The following is an 18,472-nucleotide window of genomic DNA, read 5'->3' as shown; positions in this document are numbered from 1 at the left end:
TAGCACCCAGATCTGTGCCTGCATCTTCACAGTGTTCTCCCTCTACAAGGACACTGTTATGTTGGATTAAGGCCAATGACCTCATTTTAGCGTGATTAGATCTGTAAAAACATCTCCAAATAAGGTCTCATTCTGAGGTACTGGGGGTTAGAGCAGGACTTCAACATATGAAATTGTGGGGGACATAATGCAACCCACAGCAAGAGTGTTATTAAAAAAATAATTTAGGTGTTTTTTTTTTTTTTTTTTTTTTGGAGACAGAGCGTTGTTCTTGTTGCCCAGGCTGGAGTGCAGTGGCGCAATCTCTGCTCACTGCAACCTCCGCCTCCTGGGTTCAAGTGATTCTCCTGCCTCAGCCTCCTGAGTAGCTGGGATTACAGGCATGTGCCACCACACCCAGGTAATTTTGTATTTTTAGTAGAGACGGGATTTCTCCACGTTGGTCAGGCTGGTCTTGAACTCCGGACCTCAGGTGATCCACTGGCCTCAGCCTCCCAAACTGCTGTGATTACAGGCGTGAGCTACAGCGCGCAGCCTAATTTAGGTATTTTAAGGTCAGGTGTGGTGGTTCATACCTGTAATACCAGTGCTTTGGGAGGCTAAAGTGGGAGGATCACTTGAGGCCAGGAATTCAAGATCAGCCTGGGTAACATAGGGAGGCCTTGTCTCCATAAAAAATTTACAAATTTGAACAGGCACAGTCTCATGCCTGTAATCCCAAAGTTTTGGGAGGCCGAGGTGGGTAGATCACTTGACGTCAGAAGCTCGAGACCAGACTGGCCAACATGGTGAAACCCCATCTCTATTAAAAATACAAAAATTAGCCGGGTGTAGCTGCGCACACCTGTAATTCCAGCTACTTGGGACACTGAGGCAGGAGAATTGCCTGAACCTGGGAGGCAGAGGTTGAAGTGAGCCGAGATCGCGCTACCGCACTCCAGCCTGGGTGACGGAGTGAGACACTGTCAAAAAAAAAAAATTAGCCAGGCATGGTGGCAGGCACCTGTAATCCGATACTCAGGAGGCTGAGGCAGGAGAATCACTTGAGCCCAGGAGACGGAGGTTGCAGTGTGCTGAGATCATGCCACTGCACTCCAGAATGGGTGACAGAGTGAAACTCAGTCTCAGAAAGAAAAAAAACAAGTTTACAAATTAGTCCGATATGGTGGCACATGCCTGTAGTCCCAGTTACTCGGGAGGCTGGGGTTGAAAGGATTGCTTGAGCCCCTGAGTTCAAGGCTGCAGTGAGCCATGATCTCACCACTTATTCCAGCCTGGGTGACAGAGCAAGACCCTGTCACAAAAAACAAAACAAAATGTTTAGATATTTTAAATGTGACTTAAGGGAAAGTTTACAAACATTAACAGCAATGTTTCCATTATAAAAACATAAAAATCGTCCTTGGGTTTTTTTTTTTTTTTTGAGACAGTCTTGCTCTGTTGCCTGGTGGCATGATCTCGGCCTATTGCAACCTCCGCCTCCCAGGTTCAAGCGATTTTGTGATCCCAGCTACTCTTGCCTCAGCCACCCGAGTAGCTGAGATCACATGTGCATGCCACTACACCTGGCTAATATTTGTATTTTTAGTATGTACAGATGGGGTTTCACCATATTGGCCAGGCTGGTCTCCTTTTTTTTTTTTTTTTTTTTGAGGCAGGGTGTCGAGTAGTTGGGACTACAGGTGCTATGATTGTGCCACTGCGCTCCAGCTCAGCCTGGGCAACAGACAACAGACAGTGGGAATGCCTACTTTCTTGGGACAACTTGAGTTCGTATCAGTCCATACTCAAAAAAGGTAGATAATTGGGGCCAGTAAAAACCTTTAAAGCTTAAATTGATAATTGAAGCTTTCAGCATTGTAATTCAGTTAGTATCTGTATTGTTCCGGATTGTTTTGGATTGTAAACAAGGGAAACTCAACTAAATCTGATTCAAGAAAATAAGGGAAGGTATTGATTATTTATTTATTATTTTTTCAAGATTTCAGGATTTCACTCTGTCACCCAGGCTGGAGTTCACGCAGTGGCACAAAGATGGTTCACTGCAGCATCGACCTCCTGGACTCAAGGGATTCTGTGTCTCAGCCTCCCGAGTAGCTGGGACCATACATGTGTGCCACCATGCCCAGCCAATTTTCTTGATTTTATTTTTGTAGAGATGGGGTCTCACTATGTTGCCCAGGCTGGTCTCAAATTCCTGGCCTCAAGGAATCCTCCTGTCTTGGCCTCCCAAAGTGTTGGGATTACCAGCATGAGTCACTGCACTCAGCCCCTGGCCTGTTTTTTGTTTTTTGTTTTTTTTTGAGACTGAGTCTTCCTCTGTCACCTAGGCTGGAGTGCAGTGGTGCGATCTCAGCTCACTGCAACTTCTGCCTCCGGGTTCAAGCAATTCTCCTGCCTCAGCCTCCTGAGCAGCTGGGATTACAGGAGCCTGCCACCATGCCCAGCTAATTTTTTTGTGTGGGTTTTTTTTTTTTTTTTTTTTTTGAGACAGAGTCTCGCTCTGCAGCCCAGGCTGGAGTGCAGTGGCTGGATCTCAGCTCACTGCAAGCTCCGCCTCCCGGGTTCACGCCATTCTCCTGCCTCAGCCTCCCGAGTAGCTGGGACTACAGGCGCCCGCCACCTCGCCCGGCTAGTTTTTTGTATTTTTTTTAGTAGAGATGGGGTTTCTTTTTTTTTTTTTTTTTTTTTTTTTTTGAGACGGAGTCTCACGCTGTCGCCCAGGCTGGAGTGCAGTGGCGCGATCTCGGCTCACTGCAAGCTCCGCCTCCCGGGTTCCCGCCATTCTCCTGCCTCAGCCTCCTGAGTAGCTGGGACTACAGGCGCCCGCCACCGCGCCCGGCTAATTTTTTGTATTTTTAGTAGAGACGGGGTTTCACTGTGGTCTCGATCTCCTGACCTTGTGATCCGCCCGCCTCGGCCTCCCAAAGTGCTGGGATTACAGGCTTGAGCCACCGCGCCCGGCGAGATGGGGTTTCAACGTGTCAGCCAGGATGGTCTCGATCTCCTGACCTCGTGATCCGCCCGTCTCGGCCTCCCAAAGTGCTGGGATTACAGGCTTGAGCCACCGCGCCCGGCCTTGTGTGGGATTTTAGTAGAGACGGGGTTTCGCCATGTTGGCCAGGCTGGTCTTGAACTCCTAACGCCAGGTGATCCACCTGCCTTGTCCTCCCAAAGTGGTGGGATTACAGGAGTGAGCCACCGTGCCTGGGCTGTATTGACTCTCTCTTTTTTTTTTTTAAGACCAAGTCTCCTTCTGTAGCCCAGGCTGGAGTGCAGTGGCACAACCCTGGCTCATGGCAGCTTCCGCCTCCGGGGTTCAAGTGATTCTCCTGCCTCACCCTCCCGAGTAGCTGGGATTACAGGTGCCTGCCGCCACACCCGGCTCTTTTTTTTTTTTTTTTTAAGATGGAGTCTCACTCTGTCACCCAGGCTGGAGTGCAGTGGCATGATCTCAGCTCACTGCAACTTCTGCCTCCAGGGTTCAAGTGATTCTCCCGCCTCAGCCTCCTGAGTAGCTGGGATTACAGGAGCCTGCCACCACCATGTCCAGCTAATTTTTTTGTGTGGGTTTGTTAGTAGAAACGGGGTTTTGCCATGTTGGCCAGGCTGGTCTGGAACTCCTAACCTCAGGTGACCCACCTGCCTTGGCCTCCCAAAGTAGTGGGATTACAGGAGTGAGCCACTGTGCCTGGCCTGTATTGACTCTCTCTCTTTCTTCTTTTCTTTTTTCTTTTTTTTTTTGTTTGAGACTGAGTCTCCCTCTGTAGCCCAGGCTGGAGTGCGGTGGCACGATCTCGGCTCACAGCAGCTTCCGCCTCCTGGGTTCAAGTGATTCTCCTGCCTCACCCTCCCAAGTAGCTGGGATTACAAGTGCCCGCCACCACGCCCGGCTTTTTTTGTTTTGTTTTGTTTTGAAATGGAGTCTCACTATGTCACCCAGGCTGGAGTGCAGTGGCGCAATCTAGGTTCACTGCAACCTCTACCCCGCCGGGTTCAAGGGATTCTCCTGCCTTAGCCTCCCGGGTAGCTGGGATTACAGGTGCCTGCCATCGCGCCTGGCTAATTTTTGTATTTTTAGTAAGGACGGGGTTTCATCATCTTGGCCAAGTTAGTCTTGAACTTCTGACCTCGTGATCCACCCGCCTCAGCCTCCCAAAGCACTGGGATTACAGGCGTGAGCCACTGCGCCCAGCCAATTTTTTGTATTTTTAGTAGAGACGGGGTTTCACCGTGTTGGCTAGGCTGGTCTTGAATTCCCGACCTCAGGTGATCCACCCACCTTGGCCTCCCAAAGTGCTGGGATTACAGGCATGAGCCACTGCGCCCAGCCCAGCCTGTATTGACTCGTTTTCTTTTTTTTTTTTTTTTTTGTATTGACTCGTATATCAAAAAAGTTAAGGCTGAGCATGGTGTTCCTACCCATAATCCCAGCACTTTCGGAGGCCAAAGCGGGAGGATCACTTGAGTTCAGGAGTTCGAGACCAGCCTAGGCAACATGGTGAGACTTTGTCTCTATAAAAAGAAAACCAGGGCCAAGCGCGGTGGCTCCCACCTGTAATCCCAGCACTTTGGGAGGCCGAGGCGGGTGGATCACCTGAGGTTGGGAGTTCGAGACCAGCCTGATCAAAAAGGTGAAACCCCATCTCTACTAAAAACACAAAAATTAGCCAGGCATAATGGCAGGTGCCTGTAGTCCCAGCTACTTGGGAGGCTGAGACAGAGAATTGATTAAACCCAGGAGGCAAAGGTTGCAGTGAGCTGAGATCATGCCACTGCACTTCAATCTGAGCAAAGGAGTAAGACTCCATCTCAAAAAAAAAAAAAAAAAAAGAAAAAAAGAAAACCGAAAAACCAAAAAAGCTCAGGGCTAGAAATCGCTTCAGGTTTGACAGGGTCCCAGGACTCAGCAGATGTCATCAGAATCCAGTGCCTCCCCATCCCACCTAAGTCTTTGCCCTGCTGTTCTTGGGGTTGACCTCATTATCAGCATGGCCTCCTGCCCCACAGGGCCTCTGCCCCAGCTTCCCAACACTGTCTTAGCAACATCAGAGGCAAGTGAGTATCTTTTTCCTGGTATTTTCAATGCAAAGCACTAGAATTGTGACTCACCGGCCTGGCACTAAATCGATCACTATGGCCTGGCTGTGGATCCAGTATTCTAATCAGCTAGACCTGGCTTGCACGCTCAATTCTGGAGTGATGTGTATGAGACATGGTTAGCGCTCTCCAAACCACATGGACTTTGAGAGAGGGAGATAAAACTAAGATGAGGCTCTCTGAAGAAAGAACCATAGACTCTGGGCAGTCAAAAACAGTAACTGTCTACCACGGTGTTTGCCATCTTGAATAATCCAATAGATGGCTTTAGCCACACACTGGTGCTCTCTGCTGCATTAGACATTGCTGGTGCTAGTGTCTCTGAATTAGAGAGTGACCTTATGGGGGCTGTGATTGCTCCTGGTGTCTCAGGGGAGGATTTGGCATGATAAGGCTAGTTCAGCAAGTGTGCAGAAAACTGCAAACTGGGTATAGCTGATGCTATTGGACAGAAGTGCAGCTGCCGGGGTGAAGAAGTGTTGCTGGGATGACTACTCCCTTGCATCCATGATATAATCTCTCCTTGATTCTGCTTTGACCTCTCTGATTGACCTTTCTCAGGCTCACTGGATGCTCACTTTTTTTTTGAGGAGTCTCGCTCTGTCACCAGGCTGGAGTGCAGTGGTGTGATCTTGGCTAACTGCAATCTCCACCTCCTGGGTTGAAGTGATTATCCTACCTCAGCCTCCTGAGTAGATGGGATTACAGGCACATGTCACCACACCCAGCCGATTTTTGTTATTTTTAGTAAAGATGGGATTTCACCAGGTTGGACAGGATGTTTTCTTTTTTTTTTTTTTTTTTTTGAGACGGAGTCTCGCTCTGTCGCCCGGGCTGGAGTGCAGTGGCGTGATCTCAGCTCACTGCAAGCTCCACCTCCCGGGTTCACGCCATTCTCCTGCCTCAGCCTCCCGAGTAGCTGGGACTACAGGCGCCCACAACCGCGCCCGGCTAATTTTTTGTATTTTTAGTAGAGACGGGGTTTCACCGTGGTCTCGATCTCCTGACCTTGTGATCCGCCCGCCTCGGCCTCCCAAAGTGCTGGGATTACAGGCGTGAGCCACCGCGCCCGGCCAGGACAGGATGTTTTCAATCTCTTGATCTCATGATCCTCCTGTCTTGGCCTCCCAAAGTGCTGGGACACAGGCGTGAGCCACCGCACCCGGCCTGGTGCTCACTTTTTTTTTTTTCTTGTTGTTGAGACAGAGCCTTGCTCTGTTGCCCAGGTTGGAGTGCAATGGCGCCATCTCCACTCACCGTAACTTCCGCCATCTGTGTTCAAGCGATTCTCTTGCCTCAGCCTCCCAAGTAGCTGGGATTACAGGCACGTGCCACCACGCCCGGCTAATTTTTTGTATTTTTTAGTAGAGACAGGGTTTCACCATGTTGGCCAGGCTGGTCTCGAACTCCTGACCTTGTGATCCACCCACCTTGGCCTCCAAAAGTGCTGGGATTACAGATATGAGCCACTGCACCTGGCCTGGTTCTCACTTCTTAGACACAGAACCTCAGCTCTGCTTCTGGCTCTCCTCTCTGCATTCTCTCCTAGTTTTGTTTTGTTTTTTTTTTTTGAGACGGAGTCTTGCTCTGTCGCCCAGGCTGGGGTGCAGTGGCCGGATCTCAGCTCACTGCAAGCTCCACCTCCCGGGTTTACGCCATTCTCCTGCCTCAGCCTCCTGAGTAGCTGGGACTACAGGTGCCCGCCACCTTGCCCGGCTAGTTTTTTGTATTTTTTAGTAGAGATGGGGTTTCACCGTGTTAGCCAGGATGGTCTCGATCTCCTGACCTCGTGATCCACCCGTCTCGGCCTCCCAAAGTGCTGGGATTACAGGCTTGAGCCACCGCGCCCGGCCTCTCCTAGTTTTTTTTTTTTTTTTTTTTTTTTTTTCTGGAGACGGAGTCTCGCTCTGTCACCCAGGCTGGAGTGCAGCGGCCGGATCTTGGCTCACTGCAAGCTCCGTCTCCCGGGTTCACGCCATTCTCCTGCCTCAGCCTCCCAAGTAGCTGGGACTACAGGCGCCCGCCACCTCGCCCGGCTAGTTTTTTGTATTTTTTAGTAGAGACGGGGTTTCACTGTGTTAGCCAGGATGGTCTCGATCTCCTGACCTCGTGATCCGCCCGTCTCAGCCTCCCAAAGTGCTGGGATTACAGGCTTGAGCCACCGCGCCCGGCCTCCTAGTTTTTTTTTTTTAGACAAAGTCTCACTCTGTTGCCCAGGCTGGAGTGCAGTGGCATGATCTCAGCTCATTGCAATCTCCACCTCCTGGGTTCAAGTGATTCTCCTACCGTAGCCTCCCAAGTAGTTGGGATTACAGGTGCCCACCACCACACCTGGCTAATTCTTGTATTTTCAGTAGAGACAGGGTTTCACCATGTTGGCAAGGCTGGTCTTGAACTCCTGACCTCAGGTGATCCACGCACCTTTGCCTCCCAAAGTGCCTGGATTACAGGTGTGAACCACCGTGCCTAGCCTCTCCTAGTATAGTTTTATCTCATCTCACATTAATCTCCATCTGGATCCCCAAGCGGTAGAGTTCAGTTGCTTCCTAAGTATCTCCACTTGGATGTCCCAAAAGTCCCTCACCCTCAAAATTCCTTATGATTTACTTTGGTGGCGTCCAGTGAACAACACTTCCCACTAGTCATACCCTTGTGTTGCCTTTCCTGAGTCGAATTTGGCTGCCTTGTTGACCAATGGAACGTGGTGTAACATCACTGTCAGTTGCAAGCCTAAGAATTTTTTTTTTTTTTTTCCAGAGTTTTGCCAGACACAGTGGCTCATGCCTGTACTACCAGCACTTTGGGAGGCTGAGGCAGGTGGATCACCTAAGGTCAGGAGTTTGAGACCAGCCTGGCCAATATGGTGAAACTCCATGTCTACTAAAAATACAAAACTAGCTGGGTGTGGTGGCACACTCCTGTAGTCCCAGCTACTCGGGAGGCTGAGACAGGAGAATTGCTTGAACCTGGGAAGCAGAGGCTGCAGTGAGCCAAGATCGCACCATTGCACTCCAGCCTGGGTGAGATAGAGTGAGACCCCGTCTCAATAAAATAAATAAATAAATAAATAAATAAATAAGGAAGGCCCGGTGCAGTGGCTCACGCCTGTAATCCCAGCACTTTGGGAGGCTGAGGCGGGCAGGTCACCTGAGTTTGAGACCAGTCTGGCTAACGTGGTGAAACCCTGCTTCTACTAAATATACAAAAAATTAGCCGGGCGTCATGGTGGGCACCCGTAATCCCAGCTACTCGGTAGGCTGAGGCAGGAGAATCGCTTGAATCTGGGAGGCGGAGGTTGCAGTGAGCTGAGATCATGCCATTGCAAACTGGCTTGGGCAACAAGAGCAAAACTCTGTCTCAAAAAAAAAAAAATAAAAAAAAATAGAGTTTCACTTTGTTACCCAGCCTGGAGTGCAGTGGCACGATTATTGCTCACTGTAGCCTCAAACTTCTTGGCAATCAAGTGATTCTCCTACCTCAGCCTCCTGAGTAGCTGGGACTAGGTATCACACTTGGCTAATTAAAAGTTTTTTGTCGAGGCTGGGCGTGGTGGCTCATGCCTGTAATCCCAGCACTTTGGGAGGCCAAGACGGGCGGATCACAAGGTAGACGGCAACCATCCTGGCTGACATGGTGAAACCCCGTCTTAACTAAAAATATAAAAAATTAGCCGGGCGTGGTGGTGGGCGTCTGTAGTCCCAGCTACTCGGGAGGCTGAGGCAGGAGAATGGCGTGAACCCAGGAGGCAGAGCTTGCAGTTAGCGGAGATCGTGCCACTCTGTACTCCAGCCTGGGCAACAGAGCGACACTCTGTCTCAAAACAAAAACAAAAATAAAATAAGTTTTTTGTCGAGATGAGGTTGTATTTTGTTACCCAGTCTGGTCTCAAACTCCTGGCTGGCTGAGATCCCCGTTTCAGCCTCCTGAAGTGTTGGGATTAGAGGCGTGAGCCGCCACACCTGGCCTGTGCCTAAAATTTGTTTTTTGTTTGTTTGTTTTTTAGACGGATTCTCGCTCTGTCGCCCAGGCTGGAGTGCAATGGCACGATCTAGGCTCACTGCAACTTCCGCCTCCTGGGTTCAAGCGATTCTCCTGCCTCAGCCTCCCGAGTAGCTGGGATTACAGGTGCCCACCACCACGCCCGGCTACATTTTGTATTTTTAGCAGAGATGGGGTTTCACCATGTTGGCCAGGCTGGTCTGGAACTCCTGACCTCAGGTGGTCCGCCCACCTCGGCCTCCCAAAGTGCTGGGATTACAGGCGTGAGCCACTGCGCCCGGTCTAAAATATTTTTGTCTTTTGGCCGGGCGCGGTGGCTCACGCCTGTAATCCCAGCACTTTGGGAGGCCGAGGCGGGCGGATCACAAGGTCAGGAGATCGAGACCACGGTGAAACCCCGTCTCTACTAAAAATACAAAAAATTAGCCGGGCGCGGTGGCGGGCGCCTGTAGTCCCAGCTACTCAGGAGGCTGAGGCAGGAGAATGGCGTAAACCCAGGAGGCGGAGCTTGCAGTGAGCCGAGATCGCGCCACTGCACTCCAGCCTGGGCGAAGAGCGAGACTCCGTCTCAAAAAAAAAATATATATATATTTTTGTCTTTTATAGGTTTTTTTCCTATGTGTGAGAGGATTAAATGAAATAATGTGATTAGTAAAGCGATTAGTCATCACTTTCAAAATATTTATAAACGTATACATAAATATATAATACATATTTATGTGTACAAACACTAAAGTTTCCTATTCTTTCTGTGCCTACTTTTTCCTTTCATTCCCCGAATACTGTGTCTAGAAGAGTTCACACTGTAACCTCCAACTGTTCCAGCTACTTGGTTTGCTTTCAGCACAAGGCTTGTAGGATGCGCAGCCAGTAGGGGGCAAGAATCACCCAGGCGTGCTTATTACCCAAGCAACGGAGTCAAACAGCACTTTCAGAATGACTTTACAAAAGGGTTACTAACAAGGTAATATGTTTATTGCGTTAGGTAGCTTAATAAAAACGAAAAGATGAAAACAAGGAAGTGAGAAGCGGTGGGGACAGCCCTACACTTCAGTATTCATTAACTGGGAGCCCCGGTGTGTTGGGCTTGCGGGTAAGCGAGAAGACAGGCGTGGGATGCCCGAGCTCACACGCCTTAGGCTCTGATTCTAGCCGTGGACACGCCGAAGGCTCCCGGTTACTTGAGGTTTCACTGCCAAAAAAGTGCTTTGAGCGAGCCTAACAAGCAAGGAATATGTAAACATTTTGTTTCTAGGACTAACTAGGTAACGAAGAGATTTTCCAAGTGACAGAAACGCTGCTAGGTAACTTCCTGGGCCGTAGCTGCCCACCCTAACAGGTTCTGAAAATAGCTCCAGGCCCTTCTTAGCCTGAGTTTGAAAGCAGGCGCGGGGCGCATGCGCGCAGCCCTCCGGCCGACCTCCCGGTAGCCCTGGTACGGGGACCTTCTTCCCGACAGGCCGCGGGGAAAAAAGGGCGGAGAAACAGAATTACCGCGAGCTCTCCGTGAGCGCCGGCGGAAACAGTAGTCATGTGACTCTCCTAGGTGGCCTTCGCCTTCCCCCCTCCCCCTTCTCGGAAACCCCCCTCACCCCTCGCCCACCCCAGAGCCGCGGTAATGGACCGTTTGGGTTCCGGAATTCTCTTGGATCCAACAACTGGTACCGGGCCGAGGAGAGCCGGCGGAGTCCGTGTTTGGCGGCGAAAGCTGGGGGGTGGTCAAGATGGGGGGGAAATCATCTTCTTTCACCTAGGAGGGAGGCGGGGCGGAGAGAGGCGCAGAGAAGCGGGTGGGGGAGGAGGGAGGAAGTCACGTGAAGGCGCTGCGTGCGCGCGGCGCCTCATCCGTTGCCCCTCCCCCGCCCCTCCCGGCGGGGCGGGGGGGCTGGGGGAGGGGCGTCAAGATGGCGGCGGGGAGGTAGGCAGAGCCGGACGCCGCTGCTGCCGCCGCCACCGCCGCCTCCGCTCCAGTCGCCTCCGGTCCTTCAAACTCGCACCTCCCAGGAGGAGCTGTCCTGGCGCCGGGTCCCGCGGGGAAAGTAAGTCCTTCCCTTGGCCCTTTTCTCCTTCCACACTCCCCCTCCCGGACAGCCTCCCACTCCCACCCTCCTCGGGGGGCCGTGCGGGGCCAGTCTGGGGGGACAGACACCTCTCCCCGGCTTGGGGCCTCCCTCGCCGCTCGCCGCCCCCCGCGGCCGCGCGCTCCGGGGCCCTCGGGGCTTGGTCCCGGCGGCGGCGCCGTTGTACCCGCTTCCTCCGCTCGTCAGCGCAGGGCCCTGCTGTCGCCGCTCATGGGGCTTTCGGGCTCCGGGGAGCCCCGCTGTCCCGGGCCGGAGGCACCCCCCCTTGGACCGCGGGGCAGGGTCCGTGCACGCTGACTCCACTGCCTTCGCCCCTTTGGCTTCCGCCTCACAACCCGGGGGCTGCCGGTCCGGGACCCGCGGGGAAAGTAAGGTTCAGATCCTTCCCAAGTCCTCTTTCCTGCCCCAGCATTGCTCCCGGCTCTGGGCGAGGGAGGGAGGCAGGCGACAGGGTCGTCCTTCCTAAATCTGAACCCCACAGTGGCGGTCTCGTGCATGCCCCACTCTTGGGGCGGTAGGGAAGCCGCGGTGGACACGTGCAGGCTCCTTTCACGCCTCTCTCGGCGACTCGCGTAGTTCTGCCTCGGCGGGCGAGCTCACCTCCCAGACCGTCTCTAAGAATACACACGGAGGGAAACGGCAGTTGGGAATTTGCTTACTTTGAGAGCGTTTGGCATAACGATTATCCAGAGTTCCCCCAAAGCTGTGGATACCGGTGGTTTCTCAGAAGTGGCTTGGGTTCGGTTTAACCGCTGAGGAGATTTGGATGTTCCTAAACCCTTCTGATTGTTTCCTTACCCTGGCATCTAGCTCCTCCCCTTCCCACCCTTGCTTTGTGCTTCTGTTTGGTTAATGTTTGCGGACCACTAACTTGATCCTCGCACAGAGAAGCTTTTTTCATGTGAGTGCTCCGTTTACTGTGGGAGGCTTTTGTTTTGGGGAGTCGCTGGTTGAGAAACGTGGGAAAAGAACGGGCCAGAAAATGAGAGACAAATAAAGCAACGTTTTTATCCATTGAATTTCGCAGCCAATTGTAAGTGCACCCGGAAGTTTGTACTGAACACGTGTTGAGAGAAGATTATAAACTGGTCCCCTTTGACCTTTGAAAGTTGGCTATTATCATTTTATGTTGAGTTAAATGTTTCATATATTTCAGACAGCCAGAATTAGGCATGGAATATGGCTTCTAAAGAGTCAGCCAGGAGGGTACAGAGAGCTGTCAAATCCAGAGTGCCCCAGCAGGAATTGACTTAACACTTGCAGACAATTCTGTGAGCTGACAGTACAGAGGGATTCTATTTTCCACCATATTTTCTAGCAATCAGAATTGGTTTTCATAAGCGTGGGGAAAGCTATCATCGTTGCACAGAAAATAGCAGAATTTCCTACTGGTGACTTGAGTGGGACATTAATTTTGCAAGAAAGGGAACATTTTCTCTCATCTTCTAGAGAAGTTGTTTCCAAAATTTTTCCTATGGGAGATGACTTTACTTTTTTCCTCTGGCTTCTACATTTTATATTCTATTCCAACTTTGTTCCATATAATTGGCTTTATAATATTTATGTTATTTTTAAATTTTTGAGACAGGGTCCCCCTCTGTTGCTCAAGCTGGAGTACAGTGACGCGGTCATAGCTCACTGCAGCTTGAACTCTTGGGCTCAAGCGATCGTCCCACTTCAGCCTCCGGAGTAGCTGGGACTACAGATGTGCACCACTACAGCAGCTGATTTGTAAAATTTTTTTGTAGAGAGGCAGGGGTCTCACCATGTTGGGAGGCAGCTACTGGCCTCAAGCAATCCTCAGGCCTCCGCTTCCCGAAGTGGTGGGATTGCAGTCATGAGCCATTGTGCCTGGCCCCTTCAGAATCTTTTTTTTTTTTTTGAGACAGGGTCTCACTTTGTTACCCAGACTGGAAGGCAGTGGTACGAACTCGGCTCACCGCAACCTCTGCCTCCCGGGTTCAAGCGATTTTCCTGCCTCAGTCTCCCTAGTAGCTGGGATTGCAGGCATGCACCACCACACCTGGCTAATTTTTTTTATATATTTGGCAGAAAGGAGTTTCACTCTGTTGGCCAGGCTGGTCTCACACTAGTGACCTCAAGTGATCCTCTCACCTCTGTCTCCCAGAGTGCTAGGATTACAGCCGTGAGCCACCGCCCTTGGCCCCCCATCAGAATCTTTCTTTTTTTTTTGAGGTGGAGTCTCGCTGTGTTGCCCAGGCTGGAGTGCAGTGTCACAACCTTGGCTCACTGCAGCCTCCGCCTCCGGGGTTTAAGCGATTCTCCTGCCTCAGCCTCCCGAGTAGCTGGGACTACAGGCGCGTGCCACCATGCCCGGCTAATTTTCGTATTTTTAGTAGAGACGGGGTTTCACCATATTGGCCAGGCTGGTCTCAAACTCCTGAGCTGGTGATCCACCTGCCTTGGCCTCCCAAAGTGCTGGGATTACAAGTGTGAGCCACCGCACCCGGCCTCACAATCTTAAATAAAACTTAACTTTAGTTGCTAAAGGGGAGAGACTGAGTAAGTGGCCTACTATTCATTCATTCATTGAATGTGGTTATATGTCAGGCAATTTTGTAATTTTTTTTCGGACTGCCTCGCTCTGTCACCAGGGTGGAGTGCAGCAGGGTGATCTCAGCTCCCTGCAACCTCCCACTCCCTGGTTCAAGCGATTCTCCTGCCTCAACCTCCCAAGTAGCTGGGATTACAGGTACATGCCACCACACCCAGTTACTTTTTATATTTTTATTTGTTTATTTATGTATTTTTTGAGATGGAATTTTGCTTTTGTTGCCCAGACTGGAGTGCAATGGCGTGATCTCGACTCACCGCAACCTCCGCCTCCTGGGTTCAAGCGATTCTCCTGCCTCAGCCTCCTGAGTAGCTGGGATTACAGGCATGAGCCACCATGCCTGGCTGATTTTCTGTTTTTAGTAGAGACGGGGTTTCTGCACCTTGGTCAAGCTGTTCTTGAATTCCCGACCTGAGGTGATCCACCCACCTCAGCCTCCCAGAGTGGGATTACAGGCGTGAGCCACCACACCCAGCCTTCTTTTTTTTTTTTTTTTTTTTTTTTTGGAGACGGAGTCTCGCTCTGTCGCCCAGGCTGGAGTGCAGTGGCGCGATCTCGGCTCACTGCAAGCTCCGCCTCCCAGGTTCACGCCATTCTCCTGCCTCAGCCTCCCGAGTAGCTGGGACTACAGGCGCCCACCACCTCGCCCGGCTAATTTTTTTTTGTATTTTTTTAGTAGAGACAGGGTTTCACCGTGTTAGCCAGTATGGTCTCGATCTCCTGACCTCGTGATCCGCCCGTCTTGGCCTCCCAAAGTGCTGGGATTACAGGCTTGAGCCACCGTGCCCGGCCTACACCCAGCCTTCTTAAAAATTTTTTATTTTTTATTTTTTTGAGACAGAGTCTTGTTCTGTCGCCCAGGCTGGAGTGCAGTGGTGTGATCTCTGCTCACTGCAACCTCCGCCACCCAGGTTCAAGCTGTTCTCCTGCCTTAGCCCCCAAAGTAGCTGGGATTACAGGTGTGTGCCACCACTGGCTAAGTTTTGTTTTGTTTTTTTTTGTTTTTTTTTTTGAGACAGTCTCACTCTGTTGTCCAGGCTGGAGTGCAGTGGCACTATCTCAGCTCACTGCAAGCTCCGCCTTCCGGGTTCACACCATTCTCCCGCCTCAGCCTCCTGAGTAGCTGGGACTACAGACGCCTGCCACCACGCCTGGCTAATTTTTTGTATGTTTAGTAGAGACAGGGTTTCACAATGTTAGCCAGGATGGTCTCGATCTCCTGACCTCGTGATCCACCTGACTTGGCCTCCCAAAGTGCTGGGATTACAGGCGTGAGCCACCGCACCCGGCCTAATTTTTGTATTTTTAGTGGAGACGAGGTTTTCACATTTTGGCCAGGATGGTTTCAATCTCTTGACCTTGTGATCTGCCTGCTTCAGCCTCCCAAAGTGCTGGGATTATAGGTGTGAGTCTCTGCGCCCGGCCAATTTTTGTATTTTTAATAGGGACGGAACTTCACCATGATGGCCAGGATGGTCTCGATCTGATCTGGTGGTCTGTCCACCTTGGCCTCCCAAAGTGCTGAGATTATAGGCGTGAGCCACTGTGCTCAGCCTGTGTGTTTTTAAGTGCCTTGCTGAAAGTACTATTTAAAAATGGGCAGCGTGCAGATTCATTTTTTGCTTTAAAAAGTGGTTTGCCTCGACCGAGCTCAGTGGTGCATGCCTGTAATCCCAGTACTTTGGGGGGCTAAGACTGGTGGATCACGAGGGCAGGAGATCCAGACCATCCTGGCTAACAACCCCTGTCTATTAAAAATGCAAAAAGTTAGATGGGTGTGGTGACCCACGCCTGTAATCCCAGCTACTCCGGAGGCTGAGGCAGAAGAATTACTTGAACCCGAGAGGCAGAGGTTGCAGTGAGCCGAGATTGGGCCACTGCACTCCAGCTTTGGTGACACAGCGAGACTCTGTCTCAAAAGAAAAAAAAAAGTGGTTTGTCTCAAAGAGTTTAGCTACAGATATGTTTGGGCATTTCTTAGCATCTAAATTGAGCTTTGATTTGTAACTTACCACCTGTGAAGATGGAGAACACTCAGGACTAGACTTACTGAGTAACCGCACATTCCATGAGGCTCTGTAGGTTCCCATGCTTTGCCTTTTTTTTTTTTTTTGAGACGGTGTTTCTCTCTTGTCACCCAGGCTGGAGTGCAATGGCGCAACCTTGGCTCACCTGCAACCTCCGCATCCCAGGTTCAAGGAATTCTCCTGCCTCAGCCTCCCAAGTAGCTGGGATTAACAGGCGCCCACCACTATGCCTGGCTAATTTTTTTTGTATTTTCAGTAGAGACGGGGTTTCACCATGTTGGCCAGGCTGGTCTCGAACTCCTGACCTCAGGTGACCAACTGGCTTGGCCTCCCAAACTGCTGGGATTACAGGCTTGAGCCACCATGCCTGGCCAAAGATAATTTTTAGAGTAATTACTTTTGCATTAAACACCAATTAATAACTGTCTAAAATGATGTAGTCCTAAAGTTTTTGCAGTTATCTTTGTTTTTATATGCTGATTGACAGATCCAGTTTGTTGTGGCTTGAACTCACCAAGTAATAAGACAGCCTTAGAGATTCCACTGAAATTTCCTTAAATGGAAAGGATGGGCTCTTGAAGATCAGGAATTCTCTTTTACAAATAAGATATGGTATGAAACATATCAAATTAACTTATTTATTGGGAGGCAATATATAGATTAGAGCAATACATAGATTAAATATTTTTATGGCATCCCGCAGTAAGAAATGTGGTTTATTTGTGACCTAGTGTATATATATACACATATAAATATATATATATATATTTCTTGAGACAGAGTCTCGCTCTGTTGCCCAGTCTGGAGTACAGGAGTGCAATCTTGGCTCACCGCAACCTCCGCCTCCTGGGTTCAAGTGATTCTCCCACCTCAGCATTTCAAGTAACTGGGATTACAGGTGTGCCACCACGCCCAGCTAATTTTTTTGTGTATTTAGTAAAGACGTGTATGTATATGTTAACCAGTATATGTGTTGGCCAGGCCGGTCTCGAACTCCTGGCTTCAAGTGATCTCGTCTTGGCCTCCTAAAGTGCTGGGATTACAGGAGTGAGCCACTGCACTCAGCCTATACTGAGATATTTTAAAATGCTGATACAGTAGACTGGGTGCAGTGGCTCATGCCTGTAATCCCGACACTTTGGGAGGCCGAGGCGGGCTGATCACGAGGTCGGGAGATCGAGACTATCCTGGCTAACCCAGTGAAACCCTGTCTCTACTAAAAATACAAAAAAATTAGCTGGGCATGGTGGCGGGCACCTATAGTCTTGGCTACTTAGCAGGCTAAGGCGGGAGACTCACTTGAACCTGGGAAGCAGAGCTTGCAGTGAGCCAAGATCTCGCTACTGCACTCCAGCCTGGGTGACAGAGCGAGACTCTGTCTCAAAAAAAACAAAACAAAACACTAAATTGATTTAACAACCTAATGTGTTGTGATCAGTAGTTTGAAAAGTACTGGAACAGGGTTGGGAGTACAGGATCTTGGAGTGACTGTGGTGTCAGACCTTCTGAATTTGTAGTTCTATTCCAAGCTCACTTTGTTGTTACTTTGTTGTATTTCATTTTTTTAAGCCTTAGTTTCTTAACTGTGACAAAGGGATAATGGGTTAGCATTTGATACTCATGGTTATCTTGAGGGTTAAAAGAAAAAAGTCCAACCATACATGGGTTGAGCATCCCTAATCTGAATATTCAAAATCTGAGATGTTCAAAATCTGAAACTTTCAGCACTGACGTGATGCCACAAGTGGGAGATTCCACTCTTGACCTCACATGAGTGATCACAGTCCAAAATGCAGTCAACACTTTGTTTACGTTTTAAGGTATTGTATAAAATTATCTTCAGGCTATGTGTATCAGGTGTATATGAAACATTAGTGTATTTTGTGTTTAGACTTGGGTTCCATCTCTAAGATACCTCATTATGTATGTGCAGGTATTCCAAAATACAAAAAACCCTGGGTCACTTCTGGTTCCAAGTTTCAGATACGGGAAACTCAGCCTGTAGTGAGAATCAAGACAGTTGATCGTCTGAATTTCACTAGTGATAATCAAGAAAGTTGTTTAATTCCCCCCAACTCAATTATTTGTGTATTGCTTTTGTAAGGGACTTTTGTGGCTTTGTGGATAATTTGCACATTCCTTTGTAAGTATCTTCTTCCTGCAGGTTTTGCAGTGGGGTACTTGACCAAGCAAGGTCCTGTGAAGGGCAGGTGTTGAAAAGTACAGGTTGCATTCTTTGTTGTTTTTGTTTTGTTTGTTTGTTTTTGAGATGGAGTCTCGCTCTTTCACCAGGTTGGAGTGCAGTGGTGCGACCTCAGCTCACTGTAACCTCCACCTTCCGGGTTCAGGCGATTCTCCTGCCTCAGCCTCCTGAGTAGCTGGGACTACAGGCACCCGCGACCATGCCCAGCTAGTTTTTGTATTTTTAGTAGACATGGAGTTTCATCATGTTGGCCAGGATGGTCTCAATCTCTTGACCTCGTGATCTGCCTGCCTCAGCCTCCCAAAGTGCTAGGATTACAGGCGTGAGCCACCATGCCTGGCTGTTTGTTGTTTTGAGATGGAGTCCCGCTCTGTCGCCCGGGCTGGAGTGCAGTGGCGCAATCTCAGCTCACTGCAACCTTCGCCCCCTGGGTTCTGGTGATTCTCCTGCCTCAGCCTCTTATTACAGGCGTGCGCCACTATGCCTG

At 50.1% G+C, this 18,472-nt stretch overlaps 2 protein-coding genes across 9 annotated transcripts in view; one reads left to right on the top strand and one right to left on the bottom strand.

The window, feature by feature from the left end:
• The window catches only part of DDX55 (DEAD-box helicase 55), a 312,124-nt gene that overhangs the window by 252,277 nt on the left and 41,375 nt on the right, over positions 1-18,472 (bottom strand). The window lies entirely within an intron of this gene.
• The window catches only part of SBNO1 (strawberry notch homolog 1), an 83,027-nt gene continuing 74,291 nt past the window's right edge, over positions 9,737-18,472 (top strand). For 3 of the 8 annotated variants that reach the window (XM_050747860.1, XM_050747858.1, XM_050747856.1), the window contains exon 1: positions 9,737-11,138. Coding sequence is in view for 4 of the 8 variants with exons in the window: in XM_050747861.1 (XP_050603818.1) it covers positions 16,392-16,394 (3 nt within the window). In the remaining 4 variants the exon portion in view is untranslated. Of the gene's footprint in view, positions 11,139-11,366; positions 11,549-16,082; positions 16,395-18,472 lie in introns of those variants that run through there. The other 5 variants (XM_050747861.1, XM_050747859.1, XM_050747857.1 and 2 more) reach the window with 4 other exon arrangements.

Source organism: Macaca thibetana, chromosome 11 (genome assembly GCF_024542745.1).
Source record: "Macaca thibetana thibetana isolate TM-01 chromosome 11, ASM2454274v1, whole genome shotgun sequence".
NCBI lineage: Eukaryota > Metazoa > Chordata > Mammalia > Primates > Cercopithecidae > Macaca > Macaca thibetana.
The sequence above is the reverse complement of the archived record's forward strand: the minus strand, read 5'-3'. Positions and strand labels throughout refer to the sequence as shown.